At 40.2% G+C, this 21,401-nt stretch overlaps 1 protein-coding gene across 1 annotated transcript in view; it reads left to right on the top strand.

Moving 5' to 3' along the window:
- The window catches only part of KLHL32 (kelch like family member 32), a 229,614-nt gene that overhangs the window by 172,093 nt on the left and 36,120 nt on the right, over nt 1-21,401 (top strand). The window contains exon 7 of the mRNA XM_024759311.1: nt 3,430-4,156. Within this exon, the coding sequence (XP_024615079.1) occupies nt 3,430-4,156 (727 nt within the window). The remainder of the gene's footprint in view (nt 1-3,429; nt 4,157-21,401) is intronic.

Raw genomic sequence — 21,401 nt, 5'->3', positions numbered from 1 at the left:
GCAGGCGGACTCTCAACCACTGCGCCACCAGGGAAGCCCTGCAGAGTTTTTATATGACTTACTTTTATGCTATCAGAATCAGCCATGGATTTATAGAGCCAAGGTCTCAAAATATGCTGTCTGGGCTTCCCTGGTGGCACAGTGGTTGAGAGTCCGCCTGCCGATGCAGGGGACATGGGTTCGTGCCCCGGTCCGGGAAGATCCCACATGCGGTCCGGTGGCTGGGCCCGTGAGCCGTGGCCGCTGAGCCTGTGTGTCCGGAGCCTGTGCTCCGCAACGGGAGAGGCCACAACAGTGAGAGGCCCGCGTACCGCAAAAACAAAAAACAAAAAACAAAAAAAAAAATGCTGTTTTACCCATAGTAAGAGCTTACCCATATCTTACTACAAAGGAAATATGCTGTCTTACCTATGGTATTAGCTACACATGCCCTATATCTTTACTAAAGCATCCTACTTAAACTTCATTTAATTTAAGCCTTTTAAAATTTGAAACAGCAGACTTCGTTTACTCTTATAAAGCAGCAATTTACAGTCTCATAAATGGGAATCTGTCTAAAACCTTCCTACTCAAAACGTGGTCCATGGACTAGCAGCATATGCATCACCTGGCAGATGTTAGAAATGCAGGCTTGCAGTCCTCCTCCCCCTCCCTATTGAATCAAAATCTGCATTTTGCCCAGAAAAACCAGGTAATTCATGCGCATGTTAGGTTTGAGAAGCACTGGATTTAAATCTGTAAATAACACTATATCCAGGTGAGATTGGTTCAAAGTTGGCAGAATTGTAAATTATATTTACCTTTGATCTGGAGAAAAGATAAACCCAACAAGTATGAATGACTTGTGTAGTCTGAAAATATTTATAAATAATAAATGTGTGAAAATTATATGAAAAATGTGAGAAGTTAGACATACTGGCGATAAATAAGATAAACATTATCCCCGAAAGTGCAAATTAAATGTATGTTCACAAAGTAGTTTGTAATACATAGTATTTGGGGAAATTGAACATGGAAACCATCATGATATTGTAACGTAAGGGGTGATAAGTAGACAGAAAGCCAGAACTGAATCAGAGATAGGTCACAGTGGTCACTGTTCCACTGCTAGTTTGATTCCTTAGCAATTTTCTTAGAGGCAAAGTCTAGTTGTGGCTTGTATATCTTTCATACGGTAAGTGACACTGTTTGCTAGAAAGATAAAGGTAAATCAGAGAGTGCTAAGAGATGGGCTAGAAGATTGATTAGGGCATAGGAAGAACTGATTTATGAGGAAGGAGAAAAGTAATTAAATGGGCAGTACTGTGCTATAAAAAGAGGCTATAGAGACATGAATGTTTATTTGCTCTTTCTCCAGTGCTGTTTTCCTGTAGTATCCATATGCAAGATGCAGAAACATTAGGATATCAGGATGCTAAGAAATTTGTTACAAAACAAAGCGGTACCATCTGGAATTACTCAAATTAGGAGCAATATGAAAGATTAAGTTTCAGAAAATTTTACCTTGTGCATAAGGAGTAACCTTGAGTGGGATGACTTTATCCCTGAAAACTTTTGAAAGCTCTATGGGCAAAGAATGGAAAATCATTTATGAAGTTGTAGAATTCTAATTGGAACCCATCTCTTGAAACTTCTAAAATTAGGGTGGAGAAAAACCAGAATGTTGCATGTGGGAAAACTCTCCACTTCCGGCAGAGACTTGGTGATTGATGAGTGACATTTTTCTTCTGCACTGTCTTTGATTATTACTGTGTTACCATACACAGGTAATTTTTTTTTCATCAGGTTACTATCTTATTTAAATAAAAAATACTAGTTTCTAGAAAAACAGCCATAGAGTGTCACTCATCTGCCCTACATGGTGTCTGCCTCCGTGGCATCCGTAGGCTACCTGGCAACCAGTGACATTCTTTTTCCATTTCTCTTCACTCATTATTCATTTAGAGATGCAATTCAGTATATATTGGAAGCAAATTCACTTGCTACATTCTCTTCATCTGGAAAACTAAAAAAACATGCCCAAAATATGCCTTGCCTTTTAGAACCATTTGTCAAATGGATATAGAAACTCTGAAAGCCTGAAATCATCTAATGCTTCAGACGGTTTAGTGATCCTTTTCACAAGGATGAAAACCCAGCTCACGTTTGTCAAGGAGTAATGGTCTGATGGCACTACATTTCTTTCTGTCTTCTCCGTAGACATTTTTCCCAGTGCAATGAATCAGCTGAAAAAGGAAGCCCAGAACCCCAGTTCCACTGGTCAGAAAGCAAGTAAAACACAGCAGGATTATTCAGTATTTTCTTTACTTTTTTTATGCTAATTGCTTCAGGTCCACATTTATATTGCTTAGGAGATCTAGTTTAATATAGGTACTGCTAAGAATAAATTCTATCAAATATGTTGACTGGAGATATTAGATAAACCTCTCTATGCTGATGTGTGGAAAGCTTTGCCAAACTTAAGTCAATTAATTAAATTACTTCAGGTGCTCCATAACATGAATTGGATTTTTGTTGATATTATTTTCTAAACTACTATTCAATTTTGTTATTTATGACTTAATGCACCTGCTTTAGTTTTAAGAAATTCTATTTGTCTATAGCCGAAAGTTCTTACCCCTTTCCTTCTTGAAAGAGATCTAGACCTAATCAAAAAGCTTAGGATTACATTCTTCTCTTGTGTCCATAATACAAAGATAATCTCCTCTGTATCCTGTTTTTATGAAAATGGTTCTAACAAATTGCCCGTATCTTACACATACAAACAACTGTTTTCAAGATGAAAACTAGTTGAGAAAAAATAAAATAAATTGATAGGTTGCAATCTTTCTTTTTCTTCTCTTGCTTCCTGACTGATATACCTACAAAAGTTGCAGGGGGGGAAAAAAGTCCTTTTTCTTTCTAAATCTTGCTACTAGTGTCGTATTGATTTTCTCTCAAGTGCACCCTCTGGTCTCAGATGATCACATATTTTCTCACATTACTCATATTGATACAGCACCTTGACTCACAGGTTGATATATGTTGCTTGAACTGATGACATGGCTCACCGTTGACATATCCTGGTGGTGGGGCGAACCAAGCCTCTTATGCATGAAACCTAAGGGAACAGGCTGTTTCACAACCGTATTCTCATTCTTTGAAAAGTAACTGTTCACCTCAAGTGATCCTTTAAGTCTTATCCGTGTTGCTTAACATTGTTCTAATCTCTCCAACAGTGTTTTGAGTTCTTTTGTGTCTCTGCTGATGCGGAAAGGAAAAAAAATCCCTCAACTGGGTATAACAGTGTTTGAGTGTTCCATGGTTCGTAAGAAAAAATAAAAGTGTTATTAAGAGTCTGAAGGAATACATGGCAGCCGGCCTCTGTGCCACGTTGCTCTGGCTTCTTCTTACCTTCGTGCTCTCTCCACCTCCCTGCCTCTGTTTCAGCTAGCTGTGAGGTGGCTGGAACACAGCTGCCATTACCAGTACATGGATGAGCTCCTGCAGTACATCCGCTTTGGCCTGATGGACGTGGACACTCTCCATGCAGTTGCCCTGTCCCACCCCCTCGTCCAGGCAAGTGAAACCGCAACAGCTCTTGTCAACGAGGCCCTGGAGTACCACCAGAGTATCTACGCACAGCCCGTGTGGCAGACTCGCAGGACCAAACCGCGCTTCCAGTCAGATACTCTGTACATCATCGGTGGGAAGAAGCGTGAGGTCTGTAGAGTCAAGGAACTTCGGTACTTCAATCCCGTGGATCAGGAGAATGCCCTCATAGCTGCCATTGCCAACTGGAGTGAGCTGGCTCCCATGCCCGTGGGAAGGAGCCACCATTGTGTGGCAGTCATGGGGGACTTCCTGTTTGTAGCAGGAGGGGAAGTCGAGCACGCCAGTGGCCGGACGTGTGCCGTGAGGACTGCCTGTCGCTATGACCCCCGCAGTAATTCCTGGGCAGAGATAGCACCCATGAAAAACTGCCGGGAGCATTTCGTTCTGGGAGCCATGGATGAGTACCTCTATGCGGCTGGGGGCAGAAATGAACTGCGCCAGGTTCTGCCGACCGTTGAGCGATATTGCCCCAAGAAGAACAAGTGGACTTTCGTCCAGCCCTTTGACCGGTCCCTCTCCTGTCACGCTGGCTACGTGGCTGACGGTCTTCTTTGGATATCAGGTAGAACATGCCTCATACGTTGGATTTATTACAAAACACTTTCACTGTGGCATAAATTGACAAGTCAGGCTTTGGTAGTGGTGGCCATGTGTATCTGAACGATTCGGCCAAGGGTGCCATTTTAGCTAATTAACAGTCATTTATTGGGCACCATTCTATAGAGAGCAGTGTATGGGGGAGTAATTGACCTTTCTGTGGCTTTCTGAGTGATGAGCGGAGTAAAATTTCAAGATGGAAATGAATGGCCAATCACATCTCTTTTTCTACCAAACCTTCTATTGTTTAGATTGTCAGTTTTTGATATTCATGGACTGTATTGCACACCTTGTGGTTTATCCAGGTCCTTGGCTTTTCCTTTCACCCTGGGCTGCCTGACTAGGCGCCAGTCTATCAAAGACAGGGCAGGCGAAGTAAAAACACAGTCAATCCATTTGGATGAGTAAAGCAATGGGAGTAGATCCAGGTAGGAGCCATGCTGTGCATTGAGGGAAGGGATTTAAGTTATTGGCTAAAATAATGTTTTTCTGTTATCTGCGAATTGTAGTTACTCATGCCATCCCAATCCTTTATTCCCATTTACTCTCCCATTCTTCCTGATTATTTGGGGGTTCTGATTATTTTAGTTTACTTTTTTTGTCTTTGGTTTTGTTTGAAGCCTTTTGATTATGAAAAAGGAGAGAGACTAGTGTAATGAATCCCATGTGCCCATAACCCAGCTTCAGCAGTTATCTACTCGTTGCCAATCTTGTTTCACTCACACCCACATGCTTTTCTTCCAACCCCTCACGGCTGACTTTTCACTGGCACAGAAGGAGCCTGTGAGGCATGTGTTATTGACATCACATTATCACCTTGGGTTTCCAATCCTATTATTGGAAAGTCCTCAGATGTCCTCCTTTGAAAGGTTTGCCTATTAGGGAAGAAAGTTGCATCTTCTCTCAGCTGGAGGATACTCATTTTGTGACCCAGATGGATCTCGCTGAATTTCTATGTCAAGGACAAAGAGGAATAGAAAAATCAAACAACTTAATTACTAAGAGTAACTTTGAGATGTTTGTACTCAGAAGAAACAATCACTTTTAAGTATACTTATGAAGACTTCTAAGCTTCCTTGAATAATCTTCTCTAGTTTAACATCTGCTCTGACAAAATTCCCCCTTGCACTTAAAGTAAATTCACTGGACTCTGCCCATGTTTCCTTCTGCTCTCCTCAATAACCAGGGATACAGCTGTAGTCTTGGCTGCTCTGGGCAGTGCCTCAATTATTGGCAATTCACTGATTTTTATTGAAGAAACCTAGCTCATGTCTGGGTTTAAATGCTCAGTAATTTATGAATGAAGTTAAGGTTGGGACCAAGAAAGAGGATAAATGAGGTGTATCCAACAATTACTGGTCCTGTATACCAAACAAACATTAGATATGAGTGTGTATGTTAGTATATGTAGATATATTTAGATAAAGCCCTCATTTATCTGGTGACTTATTCCTTTTTCTTTAAGTATATATTTCAGTATTTAAGAAAAAAGCCACCAGGACTGTATCCTGTTAGATTTGTTGAAGAAACCTTAAACTTGGCTGCAAATAAATCCTTGCTATTAGAAGGAACAGATCTGTACTTGACTTAGATAACAAAACAGTGATGGATTTATGAAATCAGTATAATTTATATTTTATTCCAACTTACATCCCTTCGACTCATTTAGTTTTCATATATTGCTAAGGTACTGCACTCCTAAATTTTGCATTGCATTTTCTAAATTTTGTATATGTTTCTCATAATTAGTTTAATAATTATTCCTTCCTTACTTTTATTTTTGGGCTATAAAACTAGCTTTTAAAAAGAGTGCTTCAAAATACAACTACTTAATACCTTCTTTAGTGAGGCCTTAAGAAAGCACTGAAACTTACGTTAGCCTGGCTAGATCTATCAACCTGGTATCAAACTGACTTCTCTTTCCATATGGGTCTGTATGTTTCCTTTTCCGTTGTATTAAATGTATCAACTTATTACAGTCCATACTGCTATATCACTTTGTTTTTCCCCTACTATGAAAGGAAATACATTTCCTTTGTTCTTCTTTTGCACTAATATATGCTGCCTGTGTTAACCATACTTAATGAAAACAATCACAGTTTTCTCAGGTTTGTTTCTCCCTACTGTGTACTTGAGATGAAAAACTCACTTCCCTGTGTACAGTACAATACCTTTAATTGGAAAGAAGAGGAAATCACCAGTGACATTTCTAATACCTTCAGTCGTCTGCCTCTTTCCTCAGGCTCAGCTTACAATAAATCAATTGTGAATCTAACCAGGGATAGGGAGGGGTTGCTATGGGCTCCTTAAAAAAAAAGACAGGTATATTTCACCCTATCTCTGATTTAGAAGTGTTACCCTGATTTGTTTTGGAGCAGATGAAAATGTTTGAGGCTATTCCTTATTCTTTACCAAATAATTAAATATTTCCAGTTTAATTGATGGGGGATTGGGTCATTGGCATCCTTCTGGTATTTTGTAAGCTTTGCCTGAGGTGAAGGTAGTAAGGATTATAGGATGTAGATTTTGGAAGCTTATTTCTGTTCCACAGAACACAAAATGAATGTTTCTTTAGGGACTCGATATTTCCAGTGTGCTCCCTCTCTATACATATCCTCTCCTCATCTCTGTTCATTCTAGGGTCAGGATACCTGGAAACCTGTCCGTGGTTTTAAAAAAGAGACAGGCAAAGATGAATTCAGAAAACTAGGCTGTGTAGATATGCCCATTAGCATGTAATTTAAGATGTTAGAGATAGTCAGATTTTACAGGCTCCTCTAGCATTTGACATCGTGACCCAATTCACAAATGCTCCACATCGTTTCTACTTGAAATTCACAATACTGAAGTAAAATAAGCATTAAATGTCCTGCCGTTGTGCTTTGAAAGGTGTGCTCTCCATTGTAAGATATTGTTTGTGAACTACTAAAAAGGTCCTTTTTTTGTGAGTGAAAATGAATCCTGAGCTCATCTTGCAGAATAACTTACCTTTTCATTTTTGTCAAATGGCAGCAGGATAATGGGAAACTAACTACAAAATCAGTGCTTTAAGACTGCAATAATAAGACAAATGGTGCTGCATTTCCTGAAAAGCGGCACTTAGTGTTTTCTTGATTCTTTTGGTGAATGGTACATCTTTATTAAAGTCAGTGCTGGTTCATAGATAAATAAGAATAATTCAGCAAACACACTTCCTGCCCTCTAGGAGCTGACAATCAAAGAGTTTTTCAGGGGCTTCCCTGGTGGTGCAGTGGTTGAGAGTCCGCCTGCTGTTGCAGGGAACACGGGTTCGTGCCCCGGTCCGGGAAGATCCCACATGCCACGGAGCGGCTGGGCCCGTGAGCCATGGCCGCTGAGCCTGCGCGTCAGGAGCCTGTGCTCCGCAACGGGAGAGGCCACCAACAGTGAGAGGCCCGCGTACCGCAAAAAAAAAAGAGGTTTTCAGGTATTTCACTAATGAAATAACATTTGTTAGGGCTTCTTTAACTCCCTAGAAGATATATTTATTTTCATCTTGATTAAATTTAGATGAAGTTTGCGTTGCCCCATTTTAAGTAACTTTAATTTATTCAAACCTACTAAAGGGACTTTACAATTAGAACAGTATAAAGCATCATTAACATTTAAAAAATGCCATAGCTGTAACTTTACTGTGCAAATATCATTTTACTTGCATCTTAAAAAATTGTATACAACATATTAGGAACTAATGGGGGCGTGGCAGAGGCTGACTGTGGTGCTCTGAGGTCACAGATTGAGGGCACATGCAAGTGTGAAATTGGCTCCACTTTGACCAACCAGGAGATGCTGAGCAACTTTCCTCACCTCCCTGAGTCTTGTTCCAGGCTAGTGCGGGAGCCACAAAGACAGGTCCCATGCCGGGGCTTATAGTTTTTTGTGTTTTTAAAAATATATTTATTTATTTATGGCTGTGTTGGGTCTTCGTTGCTGCACGCGGACTTTCTCTAGTTGCAGCTAGCAGGGGCTACTCTTCGTCACGGTGCGTGGGCTTCTTGTTGCGGTGGCTTATCTTGCTGCGGAGCACGGGCTCTAGGCATGCAGGCTTCAGTAGTTGTGGCTCGCAGGCTCAGTAGTTGTGGCACGTGGGCTCTAGAGCGCAGGCTCAGTAGTTGTGGCGCACGGGCTTAGTTGCTCCACAGCGTGTGGGATCTTCCCGGACCAGGGGTTGAACCCGTGTTCCCTGCATTGGCAGGCAGATTCTTAACCACTGCGCCACCAGGGAAGTCCGGGCTCACGGTTTTTAGATGGATGATTACAGTAAAGTGTGAGGTGTGTGTGGGTGTGATGATAGACAGCTTTACAAGGTACAGAAGTAGTGTGAAGCAGGAAGTAATCAGTGCGGGGGCACAAGAGGCTTCACAGAAGTTTCTGGCACCTTCAGCCTCCCTTGGCCTCAGGTCCATTGGCTGCTTCCCACTTGCCCATTTACCCCTCCCTGTGCTCAGGCTTGGGCTTCATGGTGCAGCCGTTTCAATAACTCTCTTGCCCTCTGGCAGGCACACACTGTTGGGCAAACCCAATGGTCTGCTTTGTGCCTGTACCCGGGCAGCTGAGTCCAGTGGGAGGAGGCCAGCTGACAGGGGGCTTGGCACATGTATCCACTCAGCCCCCAAACCCTCTCTACATCCTGCCACTAGGGTCTCACCCACTCTCCTTCACCAGCTGTAATGCCCTCACTCTCCTCAAACTCAGAGATAGAACCTTGCCTCCTGTTTCTCAGAACAAATGGACGTGAGGAGTTTCTGGCAGCAAATCAGGTGCGATGAGAAGGCGGGGGAGAGTGTGAGGACATAGAGGGGCCAGAGGTGGTGTGCAAAGGGGCAGAAGGTGGGGAAACACTAGCCAGGAGGGTGCAGAGGAGGGGGAGCTAAGGAAGGAGCTGAGAATGTGCGATGGGCAAGGCCAGAGGAGGAGGCGTGGTGTAGAAACCAAAGCCAAAGCCGAAAGGTGCGTGAGACGCGTCCAGTACTGTGGGGACATCTAAGTCCAGAATGCCTCCTCTGCAGTTTCAGTCAGGGACTGCTTGGTAATTTCAGTGAAAGCGGTTTTTGGAGAGCGGAAGGAGGTGGAAGCTAGAATGCAGTGGTTGAAGGTGTGGTGGAGACTGAGGAAGTAACAGCTGCAGGTACAGAGGCTACCTTTGCACAAAGCTGGGATTTCATCTAAACTTGGCTCCCTGAACCTGAGCTTACCCAGCAACTTTCCGATTATTGTGCTCTGGCCGACAGGGAGAGACTGTGCTGTTTCTAGGTACACGCATTCTTCAGTCCGGGTGACAGCCATATTTTTCTTTTTCTTTTTAAAAAATTAATTAATTTATTAATTAATTTATTTCCTGGCCACGCCGCACAGCACGTGGGATTTTAGTTCCCCGACCAGGGATCGAATCCACGCTCCCTGTGTTGGGAGCGCAGAGTCTTAATCACTGGACCACCAGGGAAGTTCCCGTATTTTTCATTATAAATTAATAAATAAGATTTTGGCTTTAGGAAGAAAAAAGGAGGAAAGATGGAAGGAAAGAAAAAGAAGGAAGTTTGGCTGAGAGAAGAGAGAGTAGCTAAGGAGGAAATCCAGGGTCCAAGGAGGGAGCTTTTTTTGAGGATGTGAGCGCATTAAGCACATCTATAGCTAAGGGGAAGGAGAGAGTGAATTTGAAGTGAAGGGAGTAGGGGCGTCCTCTGGTTGGTAAATGCTGAGAGCAGCTCCTAGGTACCAAGAATGGGGATAAGTGTGGGGCACAACAATATTGACCACAGACACAGGGTCCCGAAGAGGCCAGAGGGAGTTTGGGAGGGGTTCAGTCTTGGACAGGAAGAGGAGAGACCCCTTCAGCTCCAGGGCAGGAGGCAATGCTGGATGTGGACCTAGGTAAGCTCAGAGAGGAGGGGCAGAGACCTGCAGAGGGTCCTTGCCATGGAGTCAGGGGAGGGGCAGGGTTGTCTGTGGAGATCGTGCCGTGTCAGAACCAGGTAGAGGGGCTGAGGAGCTGCTGAGAGAAAACACAGGGGACTGACATGTTTAAAAAAATTGTGTCAGAGCCCACACTAAGTTGGAAACCACAAAATTATGGTATCCCAGTTTGCAAATTTCTGTTCTGTTTTTTGATGGTGCTCAGCAGAGAACTGGAGAGGGAAAATCCTTGGATTCACTCACAATGGAAGGTTTTTAGGCTGGGAAGAGCCCAGAGGATCCTACTGGAAGAGTTCAGCATGCTGGGATCCCAGTTAGGTGAGGGTCAAGGGCTTAAGGTTTGCTTGAGGGAGAAATAAGTGTGTCGTGTTATGGGAGCAGGTACCAGAGAGGGTCTGTTTGTTGCCCCTGGGAGAGGGTTCGGGCTTCATAGCTTGACATTCCACTTAAAACTTCCTAGTGGACTGGAATTCCACTAAGAGTGAAATCTTTGTTGCTTCAGATCCCAGCAACCAGCTGGCCACAGGAGTTACCTTTTCTTCTCTGTTTTCACTTGTGCCCCAGCCTTTACTACTCTCCATCTGAAAGAGATGAAAACAAAACCATTACAGTATTGTACTGAAATGGAAGCCAAACAGAAATGAACCATTCTACAATCCTTTTAAAAGAGCTCAGTGGTTTGAAGAAAGCAGTTGGATCACCTACATTCTCCAAAATAATTATCAAAGCTTTCATCGTAAACTGACTTCCCTTTATTCCAAAGTAGCACTTGGTTTCCCCTCACACTGCTCCTCAAGAGATGAGGCTTAAAGAGGTGAAATGATTTTTCTGGATCACACAGCAAGTATTTGACAAAGCTGGAATTTGATCTCTGTGTCTGTGGTGTTTGAAAACCATACTTTTCCCACAAAACCTCACAAACCAGTTACAACAAAGGTCTCAAAACAGGTGCTTACGTTGTAAAAAGAACTTCCAAATGGCATGAGTGAAAGTAAATGATGCATAGAAGAGTAATCATACCTGGAGATGTGTGTAGAATCAGTGATCATTTGATTGTCTTTAATTGTTTAACTGACCATCTTTCTTCGGGCACAGAGCTGAGCTATATAATGTCTTCCTTTTTGTGTTTCTATAGTTTAGTTTCTAAAACATAAACAATAATATAAAGTTAAAATGCATACAGAAACAGTGATAATATGGAGGAGGTACTCTAAAGTACATTGGTTTAGATGAGAACATTGTTTTCTGAAAGGATTGCATATTAAAATATAGTAGTCTAGTGGCCTTTAAAATTGGTAGTTTAAGTAGTTAAAAAAGCACCCATTGGCTCTAAAATTCCTCTCATGGTGATTACAGTCTTTGTTTATATGATCCATTTGTGGCTGTCTAGATGAATCTAGAAAAAGAAGGTAGAAAAAAGAGTGAGCTGAATTGCTCTATCTAAGAATATGAGAAATATGTCATTTTCTTTATTCCCACGAGGAGAGAAGAAGATTAAAGCTACTTTATGGAAATGGGGAATGGCTGAAGAATTTGGTTGATGGCAGGAAAGAGGAAAAAGATCCAGTAAGAACACAGCAAAACCAGGACACTAGAGACAGGCAGAGGGGACCTTGAGAACTTAACCCTGCTAGGAGCGTGCAGAAATCTTTGGAGGCAGGATTTCATCTTTCTACAGCATGAAGAATTGGAGTTAGAGCAAATTTTACTGAGATTTTAAAGGTCAGCTGACATCTGCATTGTGGTAGATTTTACCATCATTTATTATTCACTTATTTAAAATAACACATGGTGCATACTTTACATATTTTGGATTACAAGTTTATATTTGTTCACTCTAGGTGATATAAATATAATTTATATTTTCAAGTGCATCAACCTTTTCTTCATAGATATTTTGTAAATTGGAGACTTCCTTTGCGGCTTTTGAATATATTAATAACCCACCCATTTGCGTGGTTTCCTCAAGTGTGACAGAAATAATATGGATACTAGTTTTAATTTAATGCCTGGATTAAGTATGCTTCTATTCAAGATGCTAATTTAGTAGAAAGATTCTTGGCTTTAATTGTTTATGGAGCATTATTAACACTCCCAAAATATGGACGGTCTAATATCATGTAAAAATAGATAATGAGCCGCGGAGCGGCTAGGCCCGTGAGCCATGGCCGCTGAGCCTGCGTGTCCGGAGCCTGTGCTCCGCAGCGGGAGAGGCCACAACAGTGAGAGGCCCGCGTACCGCAAAAAAAAAAAAAAAAAAAAAAAGAAAAGTTTATTTTTGCATTCATTGTAAATATTCTCATGGTGTCCCTTTTATCAAGGAATATTAATGAGTTTGGCTCTCTTAAAAAATGACCCATATGAACTCACACCTACTGCTTTTGATAATTAGACTATGAGTGTAAAGTTTTTAGTCTTTTGAGAATTGGAGCAAATTTACAGAGGAGATGCTTAAACTATTAAAGAAGGAAAAAGTTTGATACTTTATAAACCAGCCAGTAATTGTGGTTATTAGAAAAAAGAACTATAAGGAATCTATTTCAGACTACAAAATTCGTTCATTATTTCATACTTATTTTTTCAATATTCCATACATACTCATTTGTGAAAATAGCAAGAAATTTTTATAAACAAACTACTACAGTATTTTACTTGTTATAAATTTATTCATTTATTTTTCCTGCATTGGGTCTTCGTTGCCGCGCGTGGGCTTTCTCTAGTTGCGGCGAGCGGGGGCTACTCTTCGTTGTGGTGCGCAGTCTTCTCATTGCGGTGGCTTCTCTTGTTGTGGAGCACAGGCTCTAGGAGCATGGGCTTCAGTAGTTGTGGCACGCGGGCTCAGTAGTTGTGGCTCGCGGGCTCTAGAGCACAGGTTCAGTAGTTGTGGCGCACGGGATTCATTGCTCCGCAGCATGAGGGATCCTCCCATCGGGCTCAGTAGTTGTGGCTCGCGGGCTCTAGAGCACAGGTTCAGTAGTTGTGGCGCACGGGATTCGTTGCTCTGCAGCATGAGGGATCCTCCCGGGCCAGAGATCAAACCCGTGTCCCCTGCATTGGCAGGTGGATTCTTAACCACTGCGCCACCAGGGAGGCCCCACTACTACACCATTGTAGTAAACTTCCCGTATTGATGGCCTCTTTACCGAGTACTCTTGTTCACCTGAAACCTATGAGAGAGGTCTCACTGTCTCCATTTTGCATGTGAGGACATGAACTTGGCTGTTAAATGGCTCCCCCAAGGATAGAGTCATAAAGGAGCTGGGGGTGGAGGCTGACGGCACACCTTCTGCTGAAATGCACCCCCTAGACTAGTGTGAAGCTGGCACTGCAGGCCTCCAAGAGAGCTGCAGAGATAGTTTGCCACAGTCCTGAGCTGGCTCACAGAATTCCAGCCTGGAGCATCTTCCCTAAGAGCATGGACATGTTCAGTTCTTTGCATCCTGCTCTGTTCCAGTAAGGGTACTAGCACTGCATTAGGTACCACTCTTTTCTCCTAAAGAGTTTAGTGTAGGACTCTGTATTTATCAACAGAGGTGTTTCTATCCCTGAAAAAAAAAGAAAAATTAGCAGAGCCACCAGACTTGACCAACTGGCCAACGAATATTGAGAGCTGTTTTTCTAAACACTATTTTATGGACACTGTCAGCATTGGCTAGTTGTTGCTTTCGAACACAACGAGTTTAGGAGTTGGTGACCTCTCAGTAGTGGAGACAGAGGTTGTTTGTTTCGCAGTCACCTGTCATCTTCTCCCTGGCATGCACTCATCCATTTGTCACAGTGTTTTGTGGGGAGTTGAACAGGGAAGCTTAAGAAAAATGCTTTACTCTTGTCTTGATGATAGAAAGTATTTCTCCCTGCTGGTAGCATGGTGGTAACTTTTCGTTCCTTCTGGCAGTTTTTAAAGACTTATTTGACTTTGGGGGAACCTGCCGTATATCTTTAAGTCACAGTTCAGAAGTATAAGACAGGATTGTTCATTTTCAATTTTGGCTGAAAAGTCTTAACTTTGACTGTGGCACTTCAAAGTTAGGGAAAACTTGGCTTTAAAAACGGATGCTGATATGAGATGGCATATTTAATGACAGATGTATCTATAGAAAGCTGTTAAGATGCAGATTATCCCCCCTGGGGTGGGGGAGGGAGATCAAAACTGCCAATCTATAAAATATACTCGATAGAGGAAGGCATGGAATCTGTCTTCTCAAGTGCTTTGATTGCAGGGGGCAGTGTAGCAGCATGTGGCATCATAACCCAGAGCAGACAAATCAGCTTGATGACTTTCAAAGCCAGGAACACTGCTGCAGGCAAGGATACTCCAGCCTAGGATAAATTAAAACATATAGAGACGATTATTAATTCCATATCTATTTTTGTATAGTCAAATCTGTATGCAAATCCTTAGCATCTCATTTCAGAAGATTAATCTAAAAGTAAAGAGTGTTATGTGAAGGGAATGTAATGATAAAGCTCTGAAAATGGGTAACATTGCTAGAGAAATGTGGGCAGCAAACGTGGATGCTTTTTTTAAAATTTATCTTTTGTACTGAGAAGAAATGTTTATTTATATGCTCATTTGTAAATTATTTCAAAGGGGGAAAGCAATAGAACCAATTCTTAAGGTTTTCCCTTGCAATCCTGACTTGGCAAAAGTTACAGCACTTGGTTTTTTAGGCACCTCCTGCGGTTTAACATTCTAGAAGTAATCAACCAAATAACTAACTAGGACTTTTATTTTTACCCCCAACTAGTAACCCAATATCTCATTTCTAAATATTGTCATGTGAGTGAAAATTTGTATGTAAGGGTAAGAAATCTAATTACTGAGTGCAGATTAAGGGGGGAAAAAAGCTATATTATAAATGCATCTGTGGAAGACAGTAAATAGTAATTCTGAAAAGCATGAAGATAAATGGTGTGCCATGCTTGGGAGAAAGGATGCGATAGCTGCATTCTAATCCATTGATTATACATTTAATCTATAATGGGCAGAGTCTGATACATATTGTAGTGTAAATATCTTCAAATAGTGTCACAAACAGATAGTTTATTGCAGTAGATATTAATTCTGTCCCATATTTCTAAAACAAGTAGAGAAACTGTCAAAGTTTTGAAATAATGGGGGGAGTTCACCTCTGTTCCCTCTCATTTGGAGAAATGATTATAGGCGAGCTGGACGTTAATCTGGTGGTTATGGCCCAGATCAAAAGCACTTGGCAGTCATTTTAGCCCTGAAAACTTGTGAGGTTTCAATAGCTTTGATTATTCTTCCATAGTTATGCTAAGGAAGAATTATTGGACATTCCATTTTTAAGTAGATTTAAAAACAAGAAGGTTGGGGGGAAGCAAACATACCTCTGTATTTATTTTGACATACATTTTGACTCTATGTAGGCATTTCAGCCTCAGCTTTCTTAAGTGTATTATCCTTTTCTTTGGTTTCATCTTTAAAAATGAGACATTTAGTGAGAAATCCAGAGAAGACTTTATTTGAGGGCAGGAAGCTCATTTCTCTCTGTTTGTGGATTTCTTCTGCAGACAAAACTTTCCTTGATCTTGAAAGTGGTTGCAAGCTTCAGAGAGAACTTTAAAAAAAAAAAAAAAAAGCCTTCCAGTTAATAATAGCTATGGTCAATTACATGAAAGATATACTCTCCTTACTGGGATTGAATGAGAGAGTAATGATTGGCCTGGACAGATTCCCTCTCCTTTATGTATCCATTAGTACTGATTGATTATCACACTTTAGTTATTGATGCACTAATTCTCCGGGGTCTGGTTGACTTGACTTCTGGCCATGGAGTTGATAGTAGTGACCCATTCAAAGTATTTGAACGGCCAAAGCAAAAATTATAGTGGACACAGTTAAACAGACAAGGAACACTTTATTCAAGACTATTGCACTAGGGGAGAGAGACCAGAATGCAGTTTGAAATCAACTCCTCTGAAAAACAATAGGGTTTTTAAGCACTGGGGTGAGCTGGTAGAAATATACTGAAGTACTTTTGGAAGAAGGTTGATCAGTGTGATGCGTTGAGCACATTCAGTTACCCTAGTTTGTAAATGTTTTTCTCTGTGGTTAGGCCATTTGTGTTTGCTGATTTGTACCCATCGAAGTTAGGCTCCTAGCCTCCACAGAAACTGGGAGATAGGAGCATTCTCTTCCTTGATGATAACATCTCAATGGCATGGCTCCCAGGTCTTTGAGGAAGATATTCCTGGGTTGTAAAACTTGCAAGAAGCTTCTTAAATGATTTATATCTCAAAGAGGCAGAGAGAAAGAATTTGCAAGTGTTTTAAAAATAAATGCTGTAAGTAAAGGGAGGTCAGGGGCCAGAAACAGAAAGAAGCCTGTCTAAAGTTCAGTTAAGTTGAGAGGAATGTTAAGGCCACCTTGGTCAATATTATAATAGTACATATTTTAAAGTTATTTTTAATTTTTTTATTTTAATTTTCTAGTTGAAGTACATTTGACATATAATACTATGGTAATTTCAGGTTTTACAACATATTGATTCAACATTTATATACATTACCATGAGCACCATGGTAAGTTTAGTAACTGTCACCATACAAAGTTATTGCAGTATTGTTGGCTGTATTCCCTATACTGTACATTACATCCCCATGACTTATTTATTTTATAACTGGAATTTTGTACCTCTTAATCCCCTTCACCTATTTCACCCAATCCTTCATCCCTTTTCCCTCTGGTGACTACCAGTTCTCTGTACCTATGAATCTGTTTGTTTTGTTTTGTTTGTTCGTTTGATTTGTTTTTTAGATTCTACATATAAGTGAAATCATACAGTATTTGTCTTTCTTGGTCTGACTATTTTCCTTAGCATAATATCCTCTAGATCCAACTGTGTTGTCACAAATATAAGGATTTCATTCTTTTTTATGGCTGAGTAATATTCCATTACATATATCACATCTTCCTTATTCATTCATCCATCAGTGGACACTTAGGTTTCTTCCATATGTTGGCTGTTGTAAATAATGCTGCAATGAACATAAACATAGGGGTGCATATGTCTTTTTGAATTAGTGTTTTCGTTTTCTTTGGATAAATACCCAGAAATGGAATTGCTGGATGATAAGGTAGTTCTGTTTTTAATTTATTGAGGAATTTCCATACTGTTCTCCATAGTGGCTGCAACAACCTAAATTCCCACCAACACTGCACAAAAGTCCCCTTTTTCTACATCCTTGAAAATAGTTGTTATTTCTTGTCTTTTTGGTAATAGCCATTTTGACACGTGTGAGGTGGTTTTGATTCATTTCCCTGTTGATTAGTGATGTTGAGCATCTTTTTGTGTGTCTGTTGGCCATCTGTACTTCTTCCTTAGAAATATATCTGTTCAGGTCGTCTGCTCATTTTTCAATCAGATTGTCTATTTTTTGATATTAAGTTGTGTGTTATTTATATATTTTGCATATTAACCCCTTATGGGATACATCATTTGCAAATATCTTCTTCCATTCAGGAGGCTGCCTTTTTGTTTTGTTGATGATTTCCCTTGCTGTGAAAAAGCTTTTTAGTTTGATATAGTCCCATTTGTTTTTTTTGCTTTTGTTCACGTTGACTGAAGAGGCAAATTCAAAAATATTGCTAAGAGTGATATCAAGGAGTATATTGCCTATGTTTTCTTCTAGGAGTTTTTATGGATTCAGGTCTTACATTTAAGCCTTTAATGCACTTTGCGTTTACTTTTGTGTATGGCGTAAGAAAGCGGTCTAGTTTTGTTCTTTTGCATGTACCTGTCCAATTTTACCAACACCATTTATCAATGAGACTGTGTTTTACCCAAAGTATATTTCTAGCTTCTTTTTGATAGATTAATTGACAAAAGAAGCATGGCTTTCTTTCTGGACTCTCTATTTTGTTCCATTGATTTATGTGTCTGTTTTTATGCCAGTGCCATACAGTTTTGATAACTATAGCTGTGTAGTACAGTTTGAAATCAGGGAGTGTGATACCTCCAGCTTTGTTCTTCTTTCTTAAGATTGCTTTGGTTATTTGGGGTCTTTTGTGGTTTGTTACAAATTTTAGGATTATTTATTCCAGTTCTATAAAAACTGCCATTGGTATTTTGTTTCTTTCTTTCTAAAGATCTTGATGTGATTTATGTCAAAGAGTGTTCTGCATATGTTTTCCTCTAAGAGTTTTATAGTGTCTGGTCTTACATTTAGGTCTCTAATCCATTTTGAGTTTATTTTTGTGTACAGTGTTAGGGAATGTTCTCATTTCATTCTTTTATATGTAGCTGTCCAGTTTTCCCAGCACCACTTATTGAAGAGACTGTCTTTTCTCCATTGTATATCCTGTGCCTCCTGTCACAGATTACTTGACCATAGGTGCATGGGTTTATCTCTGGGTTTTCTATTATGTTCCATTGATCTATCTTTCTGTTTTCGTGCAAGTACCATATTGTCTTGATTACTGTAGCTTTGTAGTATGGTCTGAAGTCAGGGAGTCTGATTCCTCCAGCTCTGTTTTCTTCCCTCAAGACTGCTTTGGATGGGCTTCCCTGATGGCGCAGTGGTTGAGAATCTGCCTGCCAATGCAGGGGACATGGGTTTGGGCCCTGGTCTGGAAAGATTCCACATGCCATGGAGCAACTAAGCCTGTGCACCACAACTACTGAACCTGCACTCTGGAGCCCGCGAGCCCCAGCTACTGAAGACTGCACACCTAGAGCTACAGGCTCCACAACAAGAGAAGCCACCGCAATGAGAAACCTGTGCACCGCATTGAAGAGTAGCCCCCTGACTCACCACAACTAGAGAAGAGCCCGTGCACAGCAACAAATACCCAACACAGCCAAAAATAAATAAATTTATTTTTTTTTTAAAAAAAACACTGCTTTGGCTATTCAGGGTCTTCTGTGTCTCCATACAAATTTTAAGATTTTTTTGTTCTACTTCTGTAAAAAATGCCACTGGTAATTTGATAGGGTTTGCATTGAATCTGTAGATTGCTTTGGGTAGTATAGTCATTTTCACAGTATTGATTCTTCCAATCCAAACACATGGTATATATCTCTCCATCTGTTTGTGTCGTTTTTGATTTCCTTCATCAGTGTCTTAATAGTTTTCTGAGTACAGGTCTTTTACCTCCTTAGGAGGGTTTATTCCTAGGTATTTTATTCTTTTTGTTGCCATGGTGAATGGGATTGTTTCCTTAATTTCACTTTCTGATCTTTTGTTTTTAGTGTATAGGAATGCAAGAGATTTCTGTGCATTAATTTTGTATCCTGCAACTTTACCAAATTCATTGATTAGCTCTAGTAGTTTTCTCGTGGCATCTTTAGGATTCTCTATGTACAGTATCATGTCATCTGCAAATAGTGACAGTTTTACTTCTTCTTTTCCAATTTGTATTCCTTTTATTTGTTTTTCTTCTCTGATTGCCATGGCTAGGACTTCCAAAACTATGTTGATTAACAGTGGCGAGAGTGGACATCCTTGTCTTGATCTTAGAGGACATGCTTTCAGTTTTTCACCATTGAGAGTGATGTTTGCTGTGGATTTGTCATATATGGCCTTTATTATGCTGAGGTAGGTTCCCTCTATGCCCACTTCCTGTAGAGTTTCCTTTATCACAAATGGGGGTTGAATTTTGTCAAAAGCTTTTTTCTGCATCTATTGAGATGATCATATTGTTTTTATTCTTCAGTTTCTGATATGCTGCATCACATTGATTGATTTGCATATATTGAAGAATCCTTGCATCCCTGGGATAAATCCCACTTGATCATGGTGTATTGTCCTTTTACTGTGTTGTTGGATTCTGTTTGCTAGTATTTTGTTGAGGATTTTTGCATCTATATTCATCAGTGATATTGGTCTGTAATTTTTTTTTTTGTAGTATCTTTGTCTGGTTTTGGTATCAGGGTGATGGTGGCCTCATAGAAGAAGTTTGCAGAGGAGTGTTCCTTCCTCTGAAAATTTTTGGAAGAGTTTGAGGATGGGTGTTAGCTCTTCTCTAAATGTTTGATAGAATTCACCTATGAAGCCATCTGGTCCTGGACTTCTGTTTGTTGGAAGATATTTAATCACAGTTTCAATTTCATTAGTTGTGATTGGTCTGTTCATATTTTCTACTTCTTCCTGGTTCAGGCTTGGAAGGTTATGACTTTCTAAGAATTTGTCCATTTCTTCCATGTTGTCCATTTTATTGGCACAGAGTTGCTTGTAGTAGTGTCGTAGGATGCTTTGTATTTCTGCGGTGTCCATTGTAACTGCTCCTTTTTCATTCTAATTTTATTGATTTGAGTCCTCTCTTTTTCTTGATGAGTCTGGCTAAAGGTTTATCAATTTTGTTTATCTTCTTAAAGAGCCAGCTTTTAGTTTTATTGACCTTTGCTATTGTTTTCTTTGTTTCTATTTCATTTATTTCTGCTCTGATCTTTATGATTTCTTTCCTTCTAGTAATTTTGAGTTTTGTTTGTTCTTCTTTCTCTAGTTCCTTTGGGTGTTGTAAGGTTAGATTGTTTGAGATTTTTCTTGTTTCTTGAGGTAGGCTTGTATTGCTATAAACTTCACTCTTAGAACTGCTTTTGCTGCATCCCATAGGTTTTGGATCATCCTGTTTTCATCATAATTTGTCTCTAGTTATTTTTTGATTTCCTCTTTGATTTCTTCATTGATCTCTTGGTTATTTAGTAATGTATTGTTTAGCCTCCAGGTGTTTGTGTTTTTTATGTTTTTTTCCCTGTAATTGATTTCTAATCTTATAGGGTTGTGGTTGGAGAAGATGCTTGATATGATCTCAATTTTCTTAAGTTTACCGAGTCTTGATTTGTGACCCAAGATGTAATCTATAATGGAGAATGTTCCATGTGCATTTGAGAGGATAGTGTAATCTGCTGTTTCTGGATGAAATGTCTTATAAATGTCAATTAGATCTATCTGGTGTATTGTATCATTTAAAGCTTGTGTTTCCTTATTAATTTTCTGTCTGGATGATATGTCCATTGGTGTAAGTGAGGTGTTAAAGTCCCCCACTATGACTGAGTTACTGTCAATTTCCTCTTTTATAGCTGTTAGCAGTTGCCTTATGTATTGAGGTGCTCCTATGTTGTGTGCATATATATGTATAATTGTTATATCTTCTTCTTGGATTGATCATGTGATCATTATGTAGTGTCCTTCCTTGTCTCTTGTAACATTCTTTATTTTAAAGTCTATTTTATGTGATTTGAGTATTGCTACTCCAGCTCTCTTTTGATTTCCATTTGCATGGAATATCTTTTTCCATCCCCCCACTTTCAGTC

The sequence above is a fragment of the Neophocaena asiaeorientalis genome, unplaced genomic scaffold (assembly GCF_003031525.2).
Source record: "Neophocaena asiaeorientalis asiaeorientalis breed wild unplaced genomic scaffold, Neophocaena_asiaeorientalis_V1.1 scaffold505, whole genome shotgun sequence".
NCBI classification, from domain to species: domain Eukaryota; kingdom Metazoa; phylum Chordata; class Mammalia; order Artiodactyla; family Phocoenidae; genus Neophocaena; species Neophocaena asiaeorientalis.
The sequence above is the reverse complement of the archived record's forward strand: the minus strand, read 5'-3'. Positions and strand labels throughout refer to the sequence as shown.